Below are 18,939 nucleotides of genomic sequence, written 5' to 3' on the forward strand. Positions count from 1 at the left end.
AAGCATACTGAGTTCATGCAGTTAACTCAGGGCAACCGGACCTTGAAGGAGTATTTGCATGCTTTCAATCATTTGTCGAGGTATGCTCCTGAGTTTGTGAACACCGAGACGAAAAAGATTGCTAGTTTCAAGCGGGGTTTGGGCCCCAAATTGCTGAAGACTATGGGCCGCACTAAGTGTGCAACTTTCAATGAGTTTGTCAGTGATGCTCTCACTCAAGAGAACTATAACACTGTGTACACTGCGACCAAGACTCGCAAGAGGGCTTTCGAGGCCGGGGCAGGATCATCTCAGTCCAAGGCTCCAGTGGCAGCTAAGCCACCGTTCCGTGCTCCAACCCCCAACCAGCGATACCGCCCTCCGGTGAAAAAGAATCAGGCCAAGACGGGTTTTCGCAAGGGGTACTCTATCGCTCTTCCTAGGGGCAATACGGGTCCCAACTATGCCAAGACTCCACCTGCCAACCGTCCGTGCTGGAACTGCAATCAGACTGGGCATTGGCAGAGCAACTGTCCTTACCCGCCAAATAAGGGCAACCAAGGGAATGTCCGTCAGGGGTGTGTTCATTACACAACTGCGGAAGCAATCCCTGCTGGTGAGGTAGTCACGACTGGTAAGTTTCTGGTTAATCAACATGATGCACTCGTGCTTTTTGATTCTGGAGCATCACATTCCTTTGTGAGTTCTGAATTTGTGTCTAAGCATAGCATCAAGGCCGTTACACTTGATAAGGGCAGTTATTGTATTAGTGCTGCGGGAAATGATATTTCCACCAATCAAGTGGTTTTAGGAGCAACTCTGGAAATAGGAGACCGTCATTTTCTTGCTGATTTGGTTGTTCTACCCGGTGTGGGCATAGATGTAATTCTGGGGATGAAGTGGATGAGTGGCAATGGAGTTCTTATCGACACCACCACTCGTGTAGTGATGTTGAAAGACCCAAATACCAAGGAGGCATTTCTAGTGCAACTCCCTCGTGATTTTCAAATCCGTAGTACTGTGAATGCAGTTACATCTAAGGCTATTCAGGATATTCCGGTGGTGTGTGGGTTTCCGAATGTTTTTCCTGATGATCTACCCGGGCTTCCTCCGGATCGGGATGTGGAGTTCAAAATTGAATTGATTCCAGGCACCGCTCCTATCTCTATAAGACCTTATAGAATGCCACCCAATGAGTTAGCTGAGCTTAAGACCCAACTAAATGAGTTGTTGAAGAAGGGTCTTATTCGTCCTAGTTCTTCTCCTTGGGGTTGTCTGGCTATCTTTGTGAAGAAGAAGGATCAATCTTTGCGCATGTGTGTGGACTATCGTCCCCTAAATGCGGTGACTATCACGAACAAATACCCTCTTCCTCGCATTGATATCTTGTTTGATCAGTTGTCTAAAGCTAAGGTATTCTCCAAAATTGATTTACGATCTGGGTACCATCAGATCAAGATCCGTCCTGAAGATATACCTAAGACAGCTTTCTCGACGAGGTATGGGTTGTATGAATACCTTGTCATGTCCTTCGGTCTTACAAATGCACCTACTCATTTCATGTATCTCATGAATTCGGTGTTCATGCCCGAATTGGACAAGTTTGTGGTGGTCTTCATTGATGATATCTTGGTATATTCTTGCAATGAAGAGGAGCATGCAGAGCATCTGCGTGTAGTGTTGACGCGTTTGCGCGAACATTAGCTTTATGCCAAGTTTAGCAAATGCGAGTTTTGGCTAAAGAAAGTACCTTTCTTGGGCCATGTCTTATCTGAAGCAGGCATATCGGTGGATCCGGCTAAGGTGCAAGAAGTGCTGGATTGGAAAGTTCCAACTTCGGTACACGAGGTTCGGAGTTTTCTTGGTCTTGCTGGATATTATCGTCGATTCATTCCAGAATTCTCAAAGATATCCAAGCCTATGACTCGTCTACTTCAGAAAGATGAAAAGTTCGTGTGGACACCTGAGTGTGAAGAGGCATTTCACAAGTTGAGGACATTGCTGACATCAGCTCCTGTCCTAGCTCAACCTGATATCGAGAAGCCCTTCGATGTCTTTTGTGACGCATCAGGCATTGGTTTAGGCTGTGTGTTGATGCAGGAAGGTCGTGTTATCGCGTATACCTCGCGCCAACTTCGAAAGCATGAAGTCAATTACCCTACTCATGACTTAGAATTGGCAGCAGTTGTTCATGCTTTAAAAATCTGGAGGCATTATCTGCTGGGTAATCTGTGTAATATCTACACCGATCATAAGAGCCTCAAGTATATCTTCACTCAACCTGAACTGAACATGCGGCAGCGAAGGTGGCTTGAGTTCAATAAAGATTATAATCTACAAGTGCACTATCATCAGGCCAAGGCAAACGTAGTGGCGGATGCCTTGAGTCGGAAAGCACACTGTCACTCAATCCAAGTGGAAGATCCGTTGTTGTCACATCTTATGCATCCACTTGTACTCAACCAGATTTCTCTGGAAAGTACCATTCGCAATCGAGTCATCGAATTGCAGCAGACATATGTAGGCATCCACCATATAAAGAGGAAAATGAAGGAAGAAGAAACCAAGCATTTCCGGGTCGATGAAAACGTAATTCTTTGGTTCAAGGATCGACTTGTAGTCCCAAAAGACCGTGAGCTGCGAAATCAGATCTTATCTGAAGCTCATTCATCCAAATTGTCTATCCATCCTGGTAGTAGTAAGATGTATCAGGATCTGAAACCTTTGTTTTGGTGGACAAAGATGAAGAAGGAGATAGCTGCTTTTGTCGCTCGTTGTGATAATTGTTGTCGCGTGAAGGCTGTTCACATGAAAGCTGGTTTGCTTCAACCCTTGTCAATTCCTGGTTGGAAATGGGAAGAAGTTAGCATGGATTTCATCAGTGGACTCCCAATTTCTGTTAAGGGTTACGACTCCATCTGGGTGGTTGTAGATCGTTTGACCAAGGTTGCTCGAATTATTCCAGTCCGGACTGACTATCGTCCACATCAGTATGCGGAGTTGTATTTCGAGCACATTGTTCGTCAGTACGGTGTGCCTCGGACAATCATCTCTGATCGTGGACCACAATTCACTGCTCGTTTTTGGGAATGTCTGCATGAGCAAATTGGTACTCATTTAGTCCGTAGCTCTGCTTATCATCCCCAAACGGCCGGTCAGACGGAACGAGTTAACCAAATCCTTGAAGATATGTTGAGGGCATGTGCTCTCTCTTCAAAAGGTTCTTGGGTTAAGTGGTTGCCATTAGCTGAGTTCTCCTACAACAATAGTTACCAGGAGAGTATCAAGATGGCTCCATTTGAAGCTTTGTACGGTCGGAAGTGTCGAACCCCGTTGAATTGGGTAGAAGCTGGAGAGCGAAGGTTTTATGGCATCGATTTCATGAACGAAGCGGAGCAGAAAGTCCGTACCATCCAGCAACATCTGGAAGCTGCTCAAGCTCGTCAGAAAAGTTATGCCGACAAGAGAAGGAAGCCGATTGAGTTTTCAGTTGGTGACCATGTGTACATCAAGGTGTCTCCGATGAAGGGTGTACAAAGGTTCGGCGTCAAGCGAAAGCTTGCACCTCGCTATGTGGGACCTTATCGGATTCTCAAAAAGAAAGGGAATGTAGCCTACAAAGTTCAACTCCCAGTTGCGCTTCGAGCTATTTTTCCTGTCTTCCACGTATCACAATTGAAGAAATGCCTTCGTGTACCGGAGGAACGAGTGGAAGTTCGAGATACCAAGTTGAAGTCAGACTTGGTGTATGAGGAGAAACCCGTAGCGATCCTTGATCGCAAGGAACGGGAGACGCGTAATCGGGTGGTTAAGCTCTACAAGGTGTTGTGGAGCAACCACGGGGAAGAAGATGCCACTTGGGAGACGGAGGATTATTTAAAAGAAGTTTACAAAACCTTCTTCGAAAATCAGTAAGCTTTCAAATCTCGGGACGAGATTTTTGTAAGGGGGGAGGGCTGTAACACCCCAGTGTTATGGTTGCATTGATCATGTGCATAGCATGAGCATCATCATCTACTCAAAGCATATCATGATCATCATCTATCTTGAGGCATGTCATTCTATGCAAAATTGTGATTTAAATTGCTTAAATAGGCCTCCTATGCTTATGTTTGAGTGAACAATGCTTGTGTTTGTGCTTAATGCCTTGGTAATTAGTTTATCTATGCTTAACTTAACTTTGGGAACAATGTTCATGTTGGTCACTTCTCCAAAATAATCATTTAAGTCCTACTTATGCAAATAGGCCCTAGAAACCTCTTTTGCTTAGGCTTTTAAAAAGTGTTTCATAAAATGTTTGCATGTCAAAACTTCCTACAGTAAAGTTGTAGCAAATTTTATAAGGAACAAAAGTTGTTTTATGGCCATCTCATGAAAATGATCACAAATAGCTCAAAAGTGGTCCACAAGGCAGTTTTGGGGTGGTTTCCTATACTTAGAAAAATTTCTAAGTCCTGGGTGCTTTGCAGTTTGCTCGAGGGGGTGTTCTTCATCTTCCCGTTTGAATTCTAGGCCGAATCAAGCTGTGACCTTGTAAGCAATGTTGGAGTACTCGTGTAGCTCTCGAGCATGGAGCTTTTGGCCAGCAAAATCATCGAGTGATTAAGGAGTAAACTGTCATGCAAAACCGAGTTTCAGTCGGTTTGGGGGAACTGAATCGCGTCGTCGTCAGACAGGGGGGAGCTCGCCGGTGTGCCGCGTGTCTGGACTCGTGGCGTCCGTACGTCGCCGTTGGCCCCGCCCGTCAGTCCTCCGTGCGTCCTTCAGCTCGCCACGGCGCCCCGGTCGCGTGGACAGAGCCATTTCGCTCCCGGTGTCCTCTCTCTCGCGCGCGTCGTCGTTTCCACGTCGCCGCCGTTGCTTCGGCGAGCTCGCGCGCGCGCATCTCCGTGTCTCCGGTCAAGCAACTCCGTCCAGCGCTCCGCAAGCCTCTCCTCTCCACCGTCGTCGAGCTGGTTGCGACTGCCGAGCCTCGGTGAGCCCGCATTGCCTGCTCCGACGCGAGCTTACCTCGCCGGAGTTCCGCCATGGTCACCGGCGTCGTGGCCAGGGCTCTGTAGTCCACCATTCCTTCTCATTTTTGTCCCAAAAGCTTCGCTAGGTCTTGCTGTTGCTCGTCCGCGTTCTCTTATGCTTTGTCTCCGGCCAGAGACGCCGGCGGTCGGCCGCGCACCACCGCCGTGCCGCCATTCGCGACGGCAAGGTACCTAGGGTCCGGTAGAGTTAGGGTTTTGGGTACCGCTAGATGCGGAATGCAATGGGGAGCACGATGGTGCCCTTGGCCAGCGCCGAGACCTCGCCGTCGACGAGATCTCCGGCGGTCAAGCCGCGCCTCTGCTTCCGGGTCACTGGCAGGTGGGGTCCGTTGACGCGCGGGTCCCCTCTGTCAGTCTCTCTTTCTCCTTTGTTTAAATCAGGGTTTGAGTTGATTTTGTAAAAATCATATCTCTAGTTCTGCTGATCCAAAAATGTTGAAACAAATTTTGTGGTGTTTCTTGAGATGGCTAGTATTTAATAAAAATATAAAATGAACCATGTTTTCTGAGAGATTATTTATTAAGGATTTAATCTTGTTATTCTTGAATAAATGCATATCTCTGGTTATACTGCTTAGTTTACTCTGAAAATTTTATGGTAGTATCTGTTTGGTATGGGAGTGCTTTGATAATTATTTCACTATTTTTGGAGCCCTGCTGCTTTATTATGTAAATTATGACTGAAATGTGGCTTGTTTCCTTAATTAAATCATATAAAATAATTGGTGCTTATGCTGGTGTTCTACTTTGATGGTGAACTTGTTTATGGTATTCCTAAGATGTAAATAATCTGAAATCTGTTGTTTGACACCATATAAGTCATGTTTCTGAATTTATGAAATAAATGCCTTGATACATGTTAAATACATATCTTTATTTTGGTATATGCAATTGCTGTGAAATTTTTATGGTGATACTTTGATGATGTCCTTGTGCTTCTGTAATTTTTCTAGGTTTTTCTGAGCACTTTGACTGGTATCTTGTAATTATGCTCTTATTTAGAATTAATTAATAAATGCCTTGTTAAGTAAATGTTTTGGGGTTTTCCATCTGGTGTTTTGGTTGTATTATAATATGCTTAGGGTCATAAGCCATGTGGTTGGCATAGTTTGTGTCTTGGTCATGTCATTAAATAATTAACTTTAGGGTTAAATGCTGTTCTGGACAGCAAGGGAGCAATTTAACTGTTGCTTAATGATAACTTGACTTTCTGTGAAACTTGTCTAAATCAAAGTTGTTCTAAATTTGTTGAACTAGCTGTGGTTTAAATTTGAGGTCATTTGGCCAAGTAGTTTAAAAGTTATAGCTGTTCCAAGTTGGGTTCCAGAAATAGGGGTTCTCTGTTTTTCTGGGACAGAACCTGGAACTTTGTTTAAAATGACTAGTTTAATGTTTGAATCTTGCTGTCATGTTTGAAGATGAGTTGTAGACAATTTCATAAGTTTTCCAGAATGTCTTCACACGTGTTTGTTGGACCTGTATATCTTTAGCTATGATTTATTTACTGAGCATACTTGTTTTGTGTTGTTTGCTGCTCTAGTGTCATGATAGGTTTTGGGCTATGCTAACTTATTTATTTATTCGAGTTAGTATAACTTTTGCCCCGTAAATGAGTGCCCAGTGAATTGCTTGTGTTGATAAGCATTCATAGTTAGCATGTGCATCTTCTTATTGTTCGAGCATGCAATAGGTGCACCGGACGTGGCAGTCTCCTTCGAGCTCCAAGCGAACCCCGAAGGCCAGGAAGGCAGCCAGGAGGTGGAGGTCCAGCAAGCCGGACTCGAGGAGCCCGAAGAAGAAGTTGAGTGCCCGAATCACGAGCCGGCATCGTTCGTGAAAGGCAAGCCCCGGAGCATTCTAAGTCTCCCCCTATTTTCGAAAGTTTACTTAATATGTTATATCTATTGATGCATTACGTATAGGAGTTGTGATGAAACTGTTGCTGCATTCTACTCTATCCTTGTCCAGATAACTCACCCTCCCTGGTTGTAGAGTTAGGATCGAGTAGCAGCTTAGCTATGCTTTAATCGGTAGAAGTCGGGTGATATCCTGTCATCCGCGCGATATAGGGTTATGTCGGATCACGATGGTCTATATGTGCTATCGTGGATGGAACCTGATAAAATTGACTTAAGCCGGGCGGAGTTTTGCAAGTTTGTAGTAACTCCGTCTGTGGCAGCTAAGGACCGATCGTTGTACGTCCTCTTGTCATGTTGAACGCATGCCTGACACTTAGTTGGCCGGATAACTCGTTCCGACCGCGAAGCCGAGTAGTATGACTCAGGCCGGAAGACCGGCAAGTATAAAGTGCGCACTACCGGAGGAAGTGCGGTGTGCGGGGGACCATTGGCGTAAGTCCAAAGGCAGGTGAGTTAAAATTCCTGACCTCCCTGGCAGAGTGGTAGCCCTGGGAGTGCGGCGCTGATCGGAGCCGCGATTCCTGAGTTGTACCAAAGGTGACCCGATTGGCTCTCCGGCAGGGGATGCTTGGGTGAGTGCTAGGAATAAACCTCCAGCTGGATAGGAATTCGATTCGAATCGCCGTCTCTCCCGGTTAGTGAGAACTTGACAGAGCAGCGGCAAACGTAGCATTCACTAATGAACTTGGTTCATGATAATGATGATGGCAAGAAGAACATATGATAAATTCGATATGGTTATTATTGTTTGTAATAATCAAGTGATGTGTTGTAGTACAGGTGCTAATCTAGTGATAAGCTGATGATAAATAAATATGATGCTTCCAAAATAACTTAATTGTAATTTAAGCTTTTGGCAAAAGGTGAGTCAACCAGCTCCACTTAACATTTAGCCTGGCATGATCCTTGGTGTCTTTTATGTTTTACTAGACGGGTAAGTCTAGCTGAGTACATTCTCGTACTCAGGGTTTATTCCCACCTGTTGCAGATGACATCTTCTATGACGGTTTCTGCAAGACCTGTCTCCATCCCGCTGGGGATGAGGACTAACCGCTGGGCACGGTTCTCTAATCTTCTCGTCTATGATGCTTTTGGAAGGATGGCATAGACTCTGGCAGTAACAAAACTTGTGAACTGAACTTTGAACAAGTGTGTGTAATTATTTTGCTTCTGCTACTCCGAACTTAAGTTGTAATAACTTAATGACTCCGATGTGGTGCCGCTTTGACGGCAATGAATGACTATGTAACATTCGTTTTGTTTATGTTGAACTATTACGATCTTGGTCTGTTGTGAGTTGGTTTGAAGTCCTTTGTGATTTCGATTGACTACCGGGGTTATATGGGCTCAAGTTTGGAAACTTGATTGATTGTCGATCGTTTCTACACTTGAACTCTTATAATTTGGTCGGTTCTGTGATACTCACTGAGACCATCAATCGGATGGCAAATCAGGGTGGTCGTAATGCACAAGAAGGGCCGGCTCCTAACCAGTACAGTAGTTTCAAGGACTTCATGGATACGAAGCCCCCACCTTTCAGAGAAGCCGAAGAACCCCTTCAAGCTGAAGAGTGGCTGAATACGGTGGAACAAAAGTTTCGCCTACTTCGATTGACTGAAGGTTTGAAGGCGGAGTATGTAGCTCACCAACTGCAAGGTCCGGCAGGCATCTGGTGGAATCAGTACCGGGAAGCTCTTCCGAATGACACTGTGATTGCTTGGAATCTCTTCCGTGAGGCTTTCAAAGGGCATTTCATTCCTCCTGGTGTCATGGAGATGAAGCACACCGAGTTTATGCAGTTGACTCAGGGCAACAAGACTCTGAAGGAGTATTTGCATGCTTTCAATCATTTGTCAAGGTATGCTCCTGAGTTTGTGAACACGAAGACGAAAAAGATCGCTAGTTTCAAGCGAGGTTTGGGCCCCAAATTGCTGAAGACTATGGGCCGCACTAAGTGTGCAACTTTCAATGAGTTTGTCAGTGATGCTCTCACTCAAGAGAACTATAACACTGTGTACACTGCGACCAAGACTCGCAAGAGGGCTTTTGAGGCCGGTGCCGGGTCATCTCAGTCCAAGGCTCCAGCGGCAGCTAAGCCCCCATTCCGTGCTCCAACCCCCAACCAGCGATACCGCCCTCCAGTGAAGAAGAATCAGGCCAAGACGGGTTTTCGCAAGGGATACTCTATTGCTCTTCCTAGGGGCAACACGGGTTCCAACTATGCCAAGACTCCACCTGCCAACCGCCCGTGCTGGAACTGCAATCAGACCAGGCATTGGCAGAGCAACTGTCCTTACCCGCCGAAGAAGGGCAACCAAGGGAACGTCCGTCAGGGGCGTGTTCACTACACCGCTGTGGAAGCCATCCCCGCTGGTGAGGTAGTCACGGCTGGTAAGTTTCTGGTTAATCAACATGATGCACTCGTGCTTTTTGATTCTGGAGCATCGCATTCCTTTGTGAGTTTTGAATTCGTGTCTAAGCATGGCATCAAGGCCATTACACTTGATAAGGGCAGTTATTGTATTAGTGCTGCGGGAAATGATATTTCCACCAATCAAGTGGTTTTGGGGGCAACTCTGGAAATCGGAGGCCATCAGTTTCTTGCTGATTTGGTTGTTCTACCCGGTGTGGGCATAGATGTAATTCTGGGGATGAAGTGGATGAGTGGCAATGGAGTTCTTATCGACACCACCACTCGTGTAGTGATATTGAAAGACCCAAATACCAAGGAGGCATTTCTAGTGCAACTCCCTCGTGATATTCAAATCCGTAGCACTGTGAATGCAGTTACATCTAAGGCTATTCAGGATATTCCGGTGGTGTGTGAGTTTCCGGACGTATTTCCTGATGATTTGCCCGGGCTTCCTCCGGATCGGGATGTGGAGTTCAAGATTGAATTGATTCTAGGTACCGCTCCAATCTCTAGAAGACCTTATAGAATGCCACCCAATGAATTAGCCGAGCTTAAGACCCAACTGAATGAGTTGTTGAAAAAGGGTCTTATTCGTCCTAGTTCTTCTCCTTGGGGTTGTCCGGCTATCTTTGTGAAGAAGAAAGATCAATCTTTGTGCATGTGTGTGGACTATCGTCCCCTGAATGCGGTGACTATCAAGAACAAATACCCTCTTCCTCGCATTGATATCTTGTTTGATCAGTTGTCCAAAGCTAAGGTATTCTCCAAGATTGATTTGCGATCTGGGTACCATCAGATCAAGATCCGTCCTGAAGATGTACCTAAGACAGCTTTCTCGACGAGGTATGGGTTGTATGAGTACCTTGTCATGTCCTTCGGTCTGACGAATGCACCTGCTCACTTCATGTATCTTATGAATTCAGTGTTCATGCCCGAATTGGACAAGTTTGTTTTGGTCTTCATTGATGATATCTTGGTATATTCTTCTAATGAAGAGGAGCATGCAGAGCATCTGCGTGTAGTGTTGTCGCGTTTGCGCGAACATCAGCTTTATGCTAAGTTTAGCAAATGCGAGTTTTGGCTAAAGAAAGTACCTTTCTTGGGCGATGTCTTATCTGAAGAAGGCATATCGGTGGATCCGGCTAAGGTGCAAGAAGTGATGGATTGGAAAGTTCCAACTTCGGTACACGAGGTTCGGAGTTTTCTTGGTCTTGCTGGATATTACCGTCGATTCATCCCGGAATTCTCCAAAATATCCAAGCCTATGACTCGTCTACTTCAGAAAGATGAAAAGTTTGTGTGGACACCTGAGTCTGAAGAGGCATTCCACAAGTTGAGGACATTGCTAACATCAGCTCCTGTCCTAGCTCAACCTGATATCGAGAAGCCCTTCGATGTCTTTTGTGACGCATCAGGCATTGGTTTAGGCTGTGTGTTGATGCAGGAAGGTCGCGTTATCGCGTATGCATCGCGCCAACTTCGAAAGCATGAGGTCAATTACCCTACTCATGACTTAGAATTGGCAGCAGTTGTTCATGCTTTGAAAATCTGGAGGCATTATCTGCTGGGTAATCTGTGTAATATCTACACCGATCATAAGAGCCTCAAGTATATCTTCACTCAACCTGAACTGAATATGCGGCAGCGAAGATGGCTTGAGTTGATTAAAGATTATAATCTCCAAGTGCACTATCATTCGGGCAAGGCAAACGTAGTGGCGGATGCCTTGAGTCGGAAAGCGCACTGTCACTCAATCCAAGTGGAAGATCCGTTGTTGTCACATCTTATGCATCCACTTGTACTCAACCAGATTTCTCTGGAAAGTACCATTCGCAATCGAGTCATCGAATTGCAGTAGACAGATGTAGGCATCCACCATATAAAGAGGAAAATGAAGGAAGAAGAAACCAAGCATTTCCGGGTCGATGAGAACGGAATCCTTTGGTTCAAGGATCGACTTGTAGTCCCAAAAGACCGTGAGCTGCGAAATCAGATCTTATCTGAAGCTCATTCATCCAAGTTGTCTATCCATCCTGGTAGTAGCAAGATGTATCCGGATTTGAAACCTTTGTTTTGGTGGACAAAGATGAAAAAAGAGATAGCTGCTTTTGTCGCTCGTTGTGACAATTGTTGTCGTGTAAAGGCTGTTCACATGAAAGCTGGTTTGCTCCAACCCTTGTCAATTCCTGGTTGGAAATGGGAAGAAGTCAGCATGGATTTCATCAGTGGACTCCCAACTTCTGTTAAGGGTTACGACTCCATCTGGGTGATTGTAGATCGCTTGACCAAGGTTGCTCGATTTATTCCAGTTCGAACTGACTATCGTCCACATCAGTATGCGGAGTTGTATTTCGAGCACATTGTTCGTCAGTATGGTGTGCCTCGAACAATCATATCCGATCGTGGACCACAGTTCACTGCTCGTTTTTGGGAATGTTTGCATGAGCAAATTGGCACTCATTTAGTCCGTAGCTCTGCTTATCATCCCCAAACAGCTGGCCAAACTGAACGAGTTAACCAAATCCTCGAAGACATGTTGAGGGCATGTGCTCTCTCATCAAAAGGTTCTTGGGTTAAGTGGTTGCCATTAGCTGAGTTCTCCTACAACAATAGTTATCAGGAGAGTATCAAGATGGCTCCATTTGAAGCCTTGTACGGTCAGAAGTGTCGAACCCCGTTGAATTGGGTAGAAGCTGGAGAGCGAAGGTATTACGGCATCGATTTTGTGAACGAAGCAGAGCAGAAAGTCCGTACTATCCAGCAACATCTGGAAGCTGCTCAAGCTCGTCAGAAAAGTTATGCCGACAAGAGAAGGAAGCCGATTGAGTTTTCAGTTGGTGACCATGTGTACATCAAAGTGTCTCCGATGAAAGGTGTACAAAGGTTCGGAGTCAAGGGAAAGCTTGCACCTCTTTATGTGGGACCTTATCGGATTCTCGAAAAGAAAGGGGATGTGGCATACAAAGTTCAACTTCCAGTTGCGCTTCAAGCTATTTTCCCTGTCTTCCACGTATCACAATTGAAGAAGTGCCTTCGTGTACCGGAGGAGCGAGTGGAAATTCGAGATATCAAGTTGAAGTCAGACTTGGTGTATGAGGAGAAACCCGTACCGATCCTAGATCGCAAGGAACGGGAGATGCGTAATCGTGTGGTTAAGCTCTACAAGGTATTGTGGAGCAACCACGGGGAAGAAGATGCTACTTGGGAGACGGAGGATTATTTAAAAGAAGTTTACAAAACATTCTTCGAAAATCAGAAAGCTTTCAAATCTCGGGACGAGATTTTTGTAAGGGGGGAGGGCTTTAACACCCCAGTGTTATGGTTGCATTGATCATGTGCATAGCATAAGCATCATCATTTACTTAAAGCATATCATGATCATCATCTCTCTTGAGCCATGTCATTCTATGCAAAAATGTGTTTTAAATTGCTTAAATAGTCTTCCTATGCTTATGATTGAGTGAACCATGCTTGTGTTTGTGCTCAAGGCCTTGGTAATTAGTTTATCTATGCTTAACTTAATCTTGAGAACAATGTTCATGTTGATCACTTCTCCAAAATATGCTTTTAAGTCATACTTATGAAAATAGGCCCTAGAAACCTCTTTTGCTTAGACTTTTAAATAGTGTTTCACAAAATGTTTGCATGTCAAAACTTTCTACAGCAAAGTTGTAGCAAATTTTATAAGGAACAAAAGTCCTTTTATGGCCATCTCATGAAAATGATCACAAATAGCTCAAAAGTGACCCACAAGGCAGAATTGGGGCTGTTTCCAACACTTAGAAAATTTTCTAAGTCTTGGAACGAAACCAGTTTGCTTGATCGATTTTGAAAACTCTATATATTTCAATCCAGGCCGAATTGGCCTTTGCTCCAATTGACAAAGTTGTAGAAATCGGTTGGAACTCCAACTTTGTCAACTGCACCATCCTCTAATTCACTCTGGTTTGGGAGATAATCATCGATGAAGTCGCTATGTCAGACTGTCATCGTTTCTTCTGAATCGACGCCGAGCTCGTCGACGTGGCCAACCGGCGGTAGAGCTCCGTCGCCATTTGGCGCCCGTACGCCGTTTCTGGCCCCGCCTGTCAGCTCCCGTCGCGTGCATGACCTCCACGGCGTCGCCCCGCGCAGAGTGGACGCGTCCACTTCGTCCTCCCTCGCCCTTCTCGCCAGAAACGCGGCCGCCGGGAGCTCTCCTTCGCGAGCTTACTCCGGCGAGCTCGCGCGCGTTCCCTGCTGCGCCGTTGCCCACCAAATTCCACCCAAAGCTCCGCCGTGAACCGCTCTCCAATCTCCACCCTCTAACTCGCCGAGAAACCCACCGGTGAGCCGACATTTCCTTCTTCCCCCAAATCGGGTCGCCGTGACCTTCTTCTCCGGCGAACTCAATGCCGAGCTCTGTGTAGCCTCTCGTTGTCTCTGGTTAGGTCCTAGAGGTAGCTTAGGTCCTTAGCGAGCTTTTGCGCCACTTGGTGGACGCTCTACCAAGTTCTCCGTCGCCGGACCCGGTGCGCAGCGCCGCCGTGCTTCCGCCGGAGATGGGTGCTCTCGTGGCCAGCGTGTTCCACGAGGATCCAGGCCAAGCCGCGTACCTAGGAAGCTTCGCCGTAGTCTGCTGGTGCTGTAGAAGGTCTTAGGTCGCGCTCTACCGGCCTGAGGGCTCCGGCGTAACGCCGAGCACCTCCGCCGAGCCGCCATCGTCGACGGTGAGCCCCTTCCGGTGGCTCCGCCGTGGGGAAAAGGGGGTCAATCGAGTCGTTAGGGTTTGGGGATCACGCTGATGCCCTTGGTTTGGCCGGAGACCTCGCCGTCGCGGAGAAATCACCGGCAAAAGTCGCCTCGGCCGCGAGGAAGAAGGACCTGACAGATGGGGTCCACTGTCAGTGTCTCCTCTTTCCCTCCTTTTCTTTTATTCAAAACTTTGATTTTTGGCTTTCTTGCAAAAATCATATCTCCTGTTTCAGAGATCCAAAAATTGTGAAACAAATTTTGTGGTGTTTGTTGAGATGGCTAGTATTTAATAAAAATATAAAATAAATTATGTTTTTTGACAAATTATTTATTAAGTATTTAATCTTGTTATTCATGGATAAATGCATATCTCTTGTTATACTATTTAGTTTACTCTGAAAATTTTATGGTAGCCTTTGCTTGGCATTAGAGTGCTCTGATAAATATTTTTAGATTTTTGGAGCACTGCAGTTGTGATATGTAATTTGTGTTTGAAATATGGCTTGTTTCTTTAATTAAATCATATAAAATAATTGGTGCTTATGATGATGTTCTACTTTGGTGGTAAACTTGTTTATGGTATTCCTAAGATGTAAATAATCTGAAATCTGTTGTTGACACCATATAAGTCATGTTTCTGAATTTATGAAATAAATGCATTGACACCTGTTAAATACATATCTTTAATTTGGTATGTGCAATGGCTCTGAAATTTTTATGGTGATGCGCTGATGTTATACTTGTGCCTCTGTAATTTTTGTAGATTTTTCTGAGCACTCTAACTAGTATCTTGTAAATATGCTCTTATCTAGAGTTAATAAATAAATACCTTGTTAAGTGAATGTTTTGGGGTTTTCATCTGATGATCTGGTAACTTTGTAATATGTTTGTGCTCATAGCCATGTGGTTGGAATGGTTTATGTTTTGGCCATGTCATTAAATAATTACTTAAAGGGTTAAAGGCTGTTCTGGACAGCAAGGAAAGGATTTAACTTTTCTTAATGATAACTTGACTTTCTGTGAAACTTGTCTAAATCAAAGTTGTTCTAAACTTCTTGAACTAGCTGTGGTTTAAATTTGAGGTCATTTGGCCAAGTAGTTTAAAAGTTATAGCTGTTCCAAGATTGGGTTCCAGAAATAGGTGTTCTTTGTTTTTCTGGGACAGAACCTGGAACTTTGTTTAAATGACTGGTTTAATGTTTGAATCATGCTGTGATGTTTAAAGATGATTTGTAGACAGTTTCATAAGCTTTCCAGAATATCTTTATTTGCGTTTGTTGGATCTGTCTATCATTAGTTATGATTTATTTACTGAGTGTACTTGTTTTGTGTTGCTTACTGTTTTGGTATCATGATAGGTTGTGGGCTGAGTTGACTTAATTACTTTTGTGAGCTAGTATAACTTTTGCCCCGTAAATGAGTGTCCAGTGAGTTACTTATGTTATCGAGCATTCATCGTTAGCATGTGCATCTTCTTATTGTTCGAACATGCAATAGGTGCATCGGACGCGACAGCCTCCTTCGAGCTGCAAGTGAATCCCGAAGGCCAGGAGGGCAGCCAGGAGGTGGAGGTCCAGCAAGCCAGACTCGAGGAGCCTGAAGAAGAAGTTGAGTGCCCGAATCACGAGCCGGCATCGTTCGTGAAAGGCAAGCCCCGGAGCATTCTAAGCCTCCCCTTTATTTCCGAAAGTTTACTTAATATGTTATCTCTATTGATGCATTACGTATAGGAGTTGTGATGAAACTGTTGCTGCATTCTACTCTATCTTTGTCCAGATAACTCACCCCACCCTGGTTGTAGAGTTAGGATCGAGTAGCAGCTTAGCCATGCTTTAATCGGTAGAAGTCGGGTGATATCCTGTCATCTGCGCGATATAGGGTTATGTCGGATCACGATGGTCTATATGTGCTATCGCGGATGGAACCTGAATAATTTGACTTAAGCCGGGCGAAGTTTTGCAAGTTTGTAGTAATTCCGTCTGTGGCAGCTAAGGACCAATCGTTGTACGTCCTCTTGTCATGTTGAACGTATGCCTGACACTTAGTTGGCCGGATAACTCGTTCCGACCGCGAAGCCGAGTAGTATGACTCAGGCCGGAAGACCGGCAAGTATAAAGTGCGCACTACCGGAGGAAGTGCGGTGTGCGGGGGACCATTGGCGTAAGTCCAAAGGCAGGTGAGTTAAAATTCCTGACCTCCCTGGCAGAGTGGTAGCCCTGGGAGTGCGGCGCTGATCGGAGCCGCGATTCCTGAGTTGTACCAAAGGTGACCCGTTGGCTCTTCGGCAGGGGATGCTTGGGTGAGTGCTAGGAATACCCCTCCAGCTGGATAGGAATGCGATTCGAATCGCCGTCTCTCCCGGTTAGTGAGAACTTGACAGAGCAGCGGCAAACGTAGCATTCACTAATGAACTTGGTTCATGAAAATGATGATAGCAAGAAGAACACATGATGAAATTGATATGGTTATTATTGTTTGTAATAATCAAGTGATGTGTTGTAGTACAGGTGCTAATCTAGTGATAGGCTGTTGGTAACTAAATATGATGCTCTCAAAATAATTTAGTTGTAAGTTAAGCTTTTGGCAAAAAGGTGAGTCAACCAGATCCACTTGATATTTAGCCTTGCATGATCCTTGGTGTCTTTTATGTTTTACTAGACGGGTAAGTCTAGCTGAGTACATTCTCGTACTCAGGGTTTATTCCCACCTGTTGCAGATGACATCTTTTATGACGGCTTCTGCAAGACCTGTCTCCATCCCGCCAGGGATGAGGACTAACCGTTGGGCATGGTTCTCTAACAATCTCGTCTCTGATGCTTTTGGAAGGATGGCATAGACTCTGGCAGTAACAGAAACTTGTGAACTAAACTTTGAGCAAGTGTGTGTAACTATTTTGCTTCCGCTACTTTGAACTTGGGTTGTAATAACTTAATGACTCCGATGTGGTGCCGCTTCGACGGCAATGAATGACCATGTAACATTCGTTGTGTTTATGTTGAACTATTACGATCTTGGTTTGTTGCGAGTTGGTTTGAAATCCTTCGTGATTTCGATTGACTACCGGGATTATATGGGCTCAAGTTTAGAAACTTGATTGCTTGGCGATCGTTTATGCACTTGAACTTTTATAATTTGGTCGGTTCTGTGACACGGCAGCTTTGTCAACAGAGGTGTCTATCCTTGGCAAGGGGAAGGAGTCTTTGACACAAGCCTTGTTGAGGTCTGTGAAATCTATGCACATTCTCATTTTGCCATTTTTCTTGGGGACCAGGACCACATTTGCCAACCATTCTGGGTATATGATCTCTCTGATGACATTCGCGTCCAGAAGTCTCTGTACTTCTGCCTTCGCCGCTAAGGTTCTTTCTTCAGACATCTTCCTCTGCCTTTGTTTCTTCGGCCTCATTCTTGGGTCGATGTCCAGTGAATGCTCTATGATGTCTCTGCTAACTCCTTGTAGGTCATTGGCACTCCCGGCAAAGATATCCTGATTCTTCTGTAGCACGTCCAGCAACTCAAGCTCCTCCTCTATGTTGAGGGTAGCGGATATGGTGACTTTCCTATCTGGTACTGCCTCCTGTAGAGGGACACATTTTGTTTCCTCTTGATCGGCCAGGTTTGTTTTCCCCCTTGGCATGTCTGGTGGCTGGGAAGCTTCTTCTTGCGTGGAGTCTACGGAGTTTATGTTACGGAAGGACTTGTAGATCGCTTTCTCTATGTTCCTTGCCTCCTTTTGACTTCCGTGAACCGTGATCACTCCGTGCAGAGCCGGGATTTTCATGCACAGGTATCCTATATGGGCGGCCGCATTGAACTTGTTCAAGAACCCTCGCCTGAATATGGCATTGTATGGGTAGTGCAGGTCTACCACATCGAAGGTGACATACTCTGTTCTTGCGTTCTCCGATGTGCCGAAGGATACGGGCAAGGCGACCTTCCCCAGAGCATGTATGTGCTTTCCTCCGAACCCGATCAAAGGTGACTCCGAAGGTTGGAGCTGGCTTCTGCTGAGCTTCATTTGGTTGAAGGTTCCAGCAAATATTATGTCTGCGGAACTCCCTGAATCCACTAAGATCCTGCTCACTCCCCAACCCGCAACATTTGTTGTTATGACCAAGGCATCCGTATGTGGGTAGCTTTCCAACCTTAGATCTTCCTCGGTGAAGGTTATTGGGGTTCTGGACCAATCAGTGCATCTTACCGGCCCTTGAACTGCAACGTTGTTGATGAGCCGGAGGTGATCCTTCTTCTGCTTCTTTGTCTGGAACTCCATTGAGGACCCTCCAGCTATTGGTAGGATCATCCCAATCGTGGGCAGGGGTGTATGGGGGCCGATCTGATTATCGGGGTGGGGTTCGGTTTTTGGAGGAGGTGGAGCTTGGATTAACTGCAGCTGGTTTGGGGGAGGGGGTAGTGACTGCTGGTGGGGTTGCGGGGTTTCGATGTATGTAATCTATGGAGGTCGTGGAGGAACATAGGTTGGTGGAAGGTTGTGGTCTGCGGGCTGCCGGGCTGGGCGCCAAGCCGGCAGGAAGCTGGGATAGTAAGCGGAGGCTAGCGCGCTGGGCTGAATTGGAGCTGGGTGCTGCTGGCTTGAACCTCCGACATATGATTGGTAGAAGGTTTGCGGGAATGTGTGATTCACCTCCCAACGTTGAGCGACTGATGGCGGAGGTTGCGGAGCTGACCTGCCCTTGATCCTCTCCTGAGTTTCCTTTGCATCCGGGCAATCCCTGGTGGAGTGACCCTTCTCCTCTCCAAGGAAGAAACAATATTGCTTCCGTGGCCGCTGATTTTGATTTTTTCGCCATCCTGTGTTTCGACCTCCTCCTCCGGCTTGATTGGGCCTGCGATCCGG

At 45.7% G+C, this 18,939-nt stretch overlaps 1 protein-coding gene across 1 annotated transcript; it reads right to left on the minus strand.

Annotated features, from left to right (window-relative positions):
• Positions 17,191-18,354, minus strand: LOC110433648. The gene has a single exon (XM_021456151.1). It carries the CDS (start codon positions 18,352-18,354, stop codon positions 17,191-17,193), a length of 1,164 nt encoding a protein of 387 aa, XP_021311826.1.

Source organism: Sorghum bicolor, chromosome 3, assembly GCF_000003195.3.
Source record: "Sorghum bicolor cultivar BTx623 chromosome 3, Sorghum_bicolor_NCBIv3, whole genome shotgun sequence".
NCBI classification, from domain to species: Eukaryota; Viridiplantae; Streptophyta; class Magnoliopsida; order Poales; family Poaceae; genus Sorghum; species Sorghum bicolor.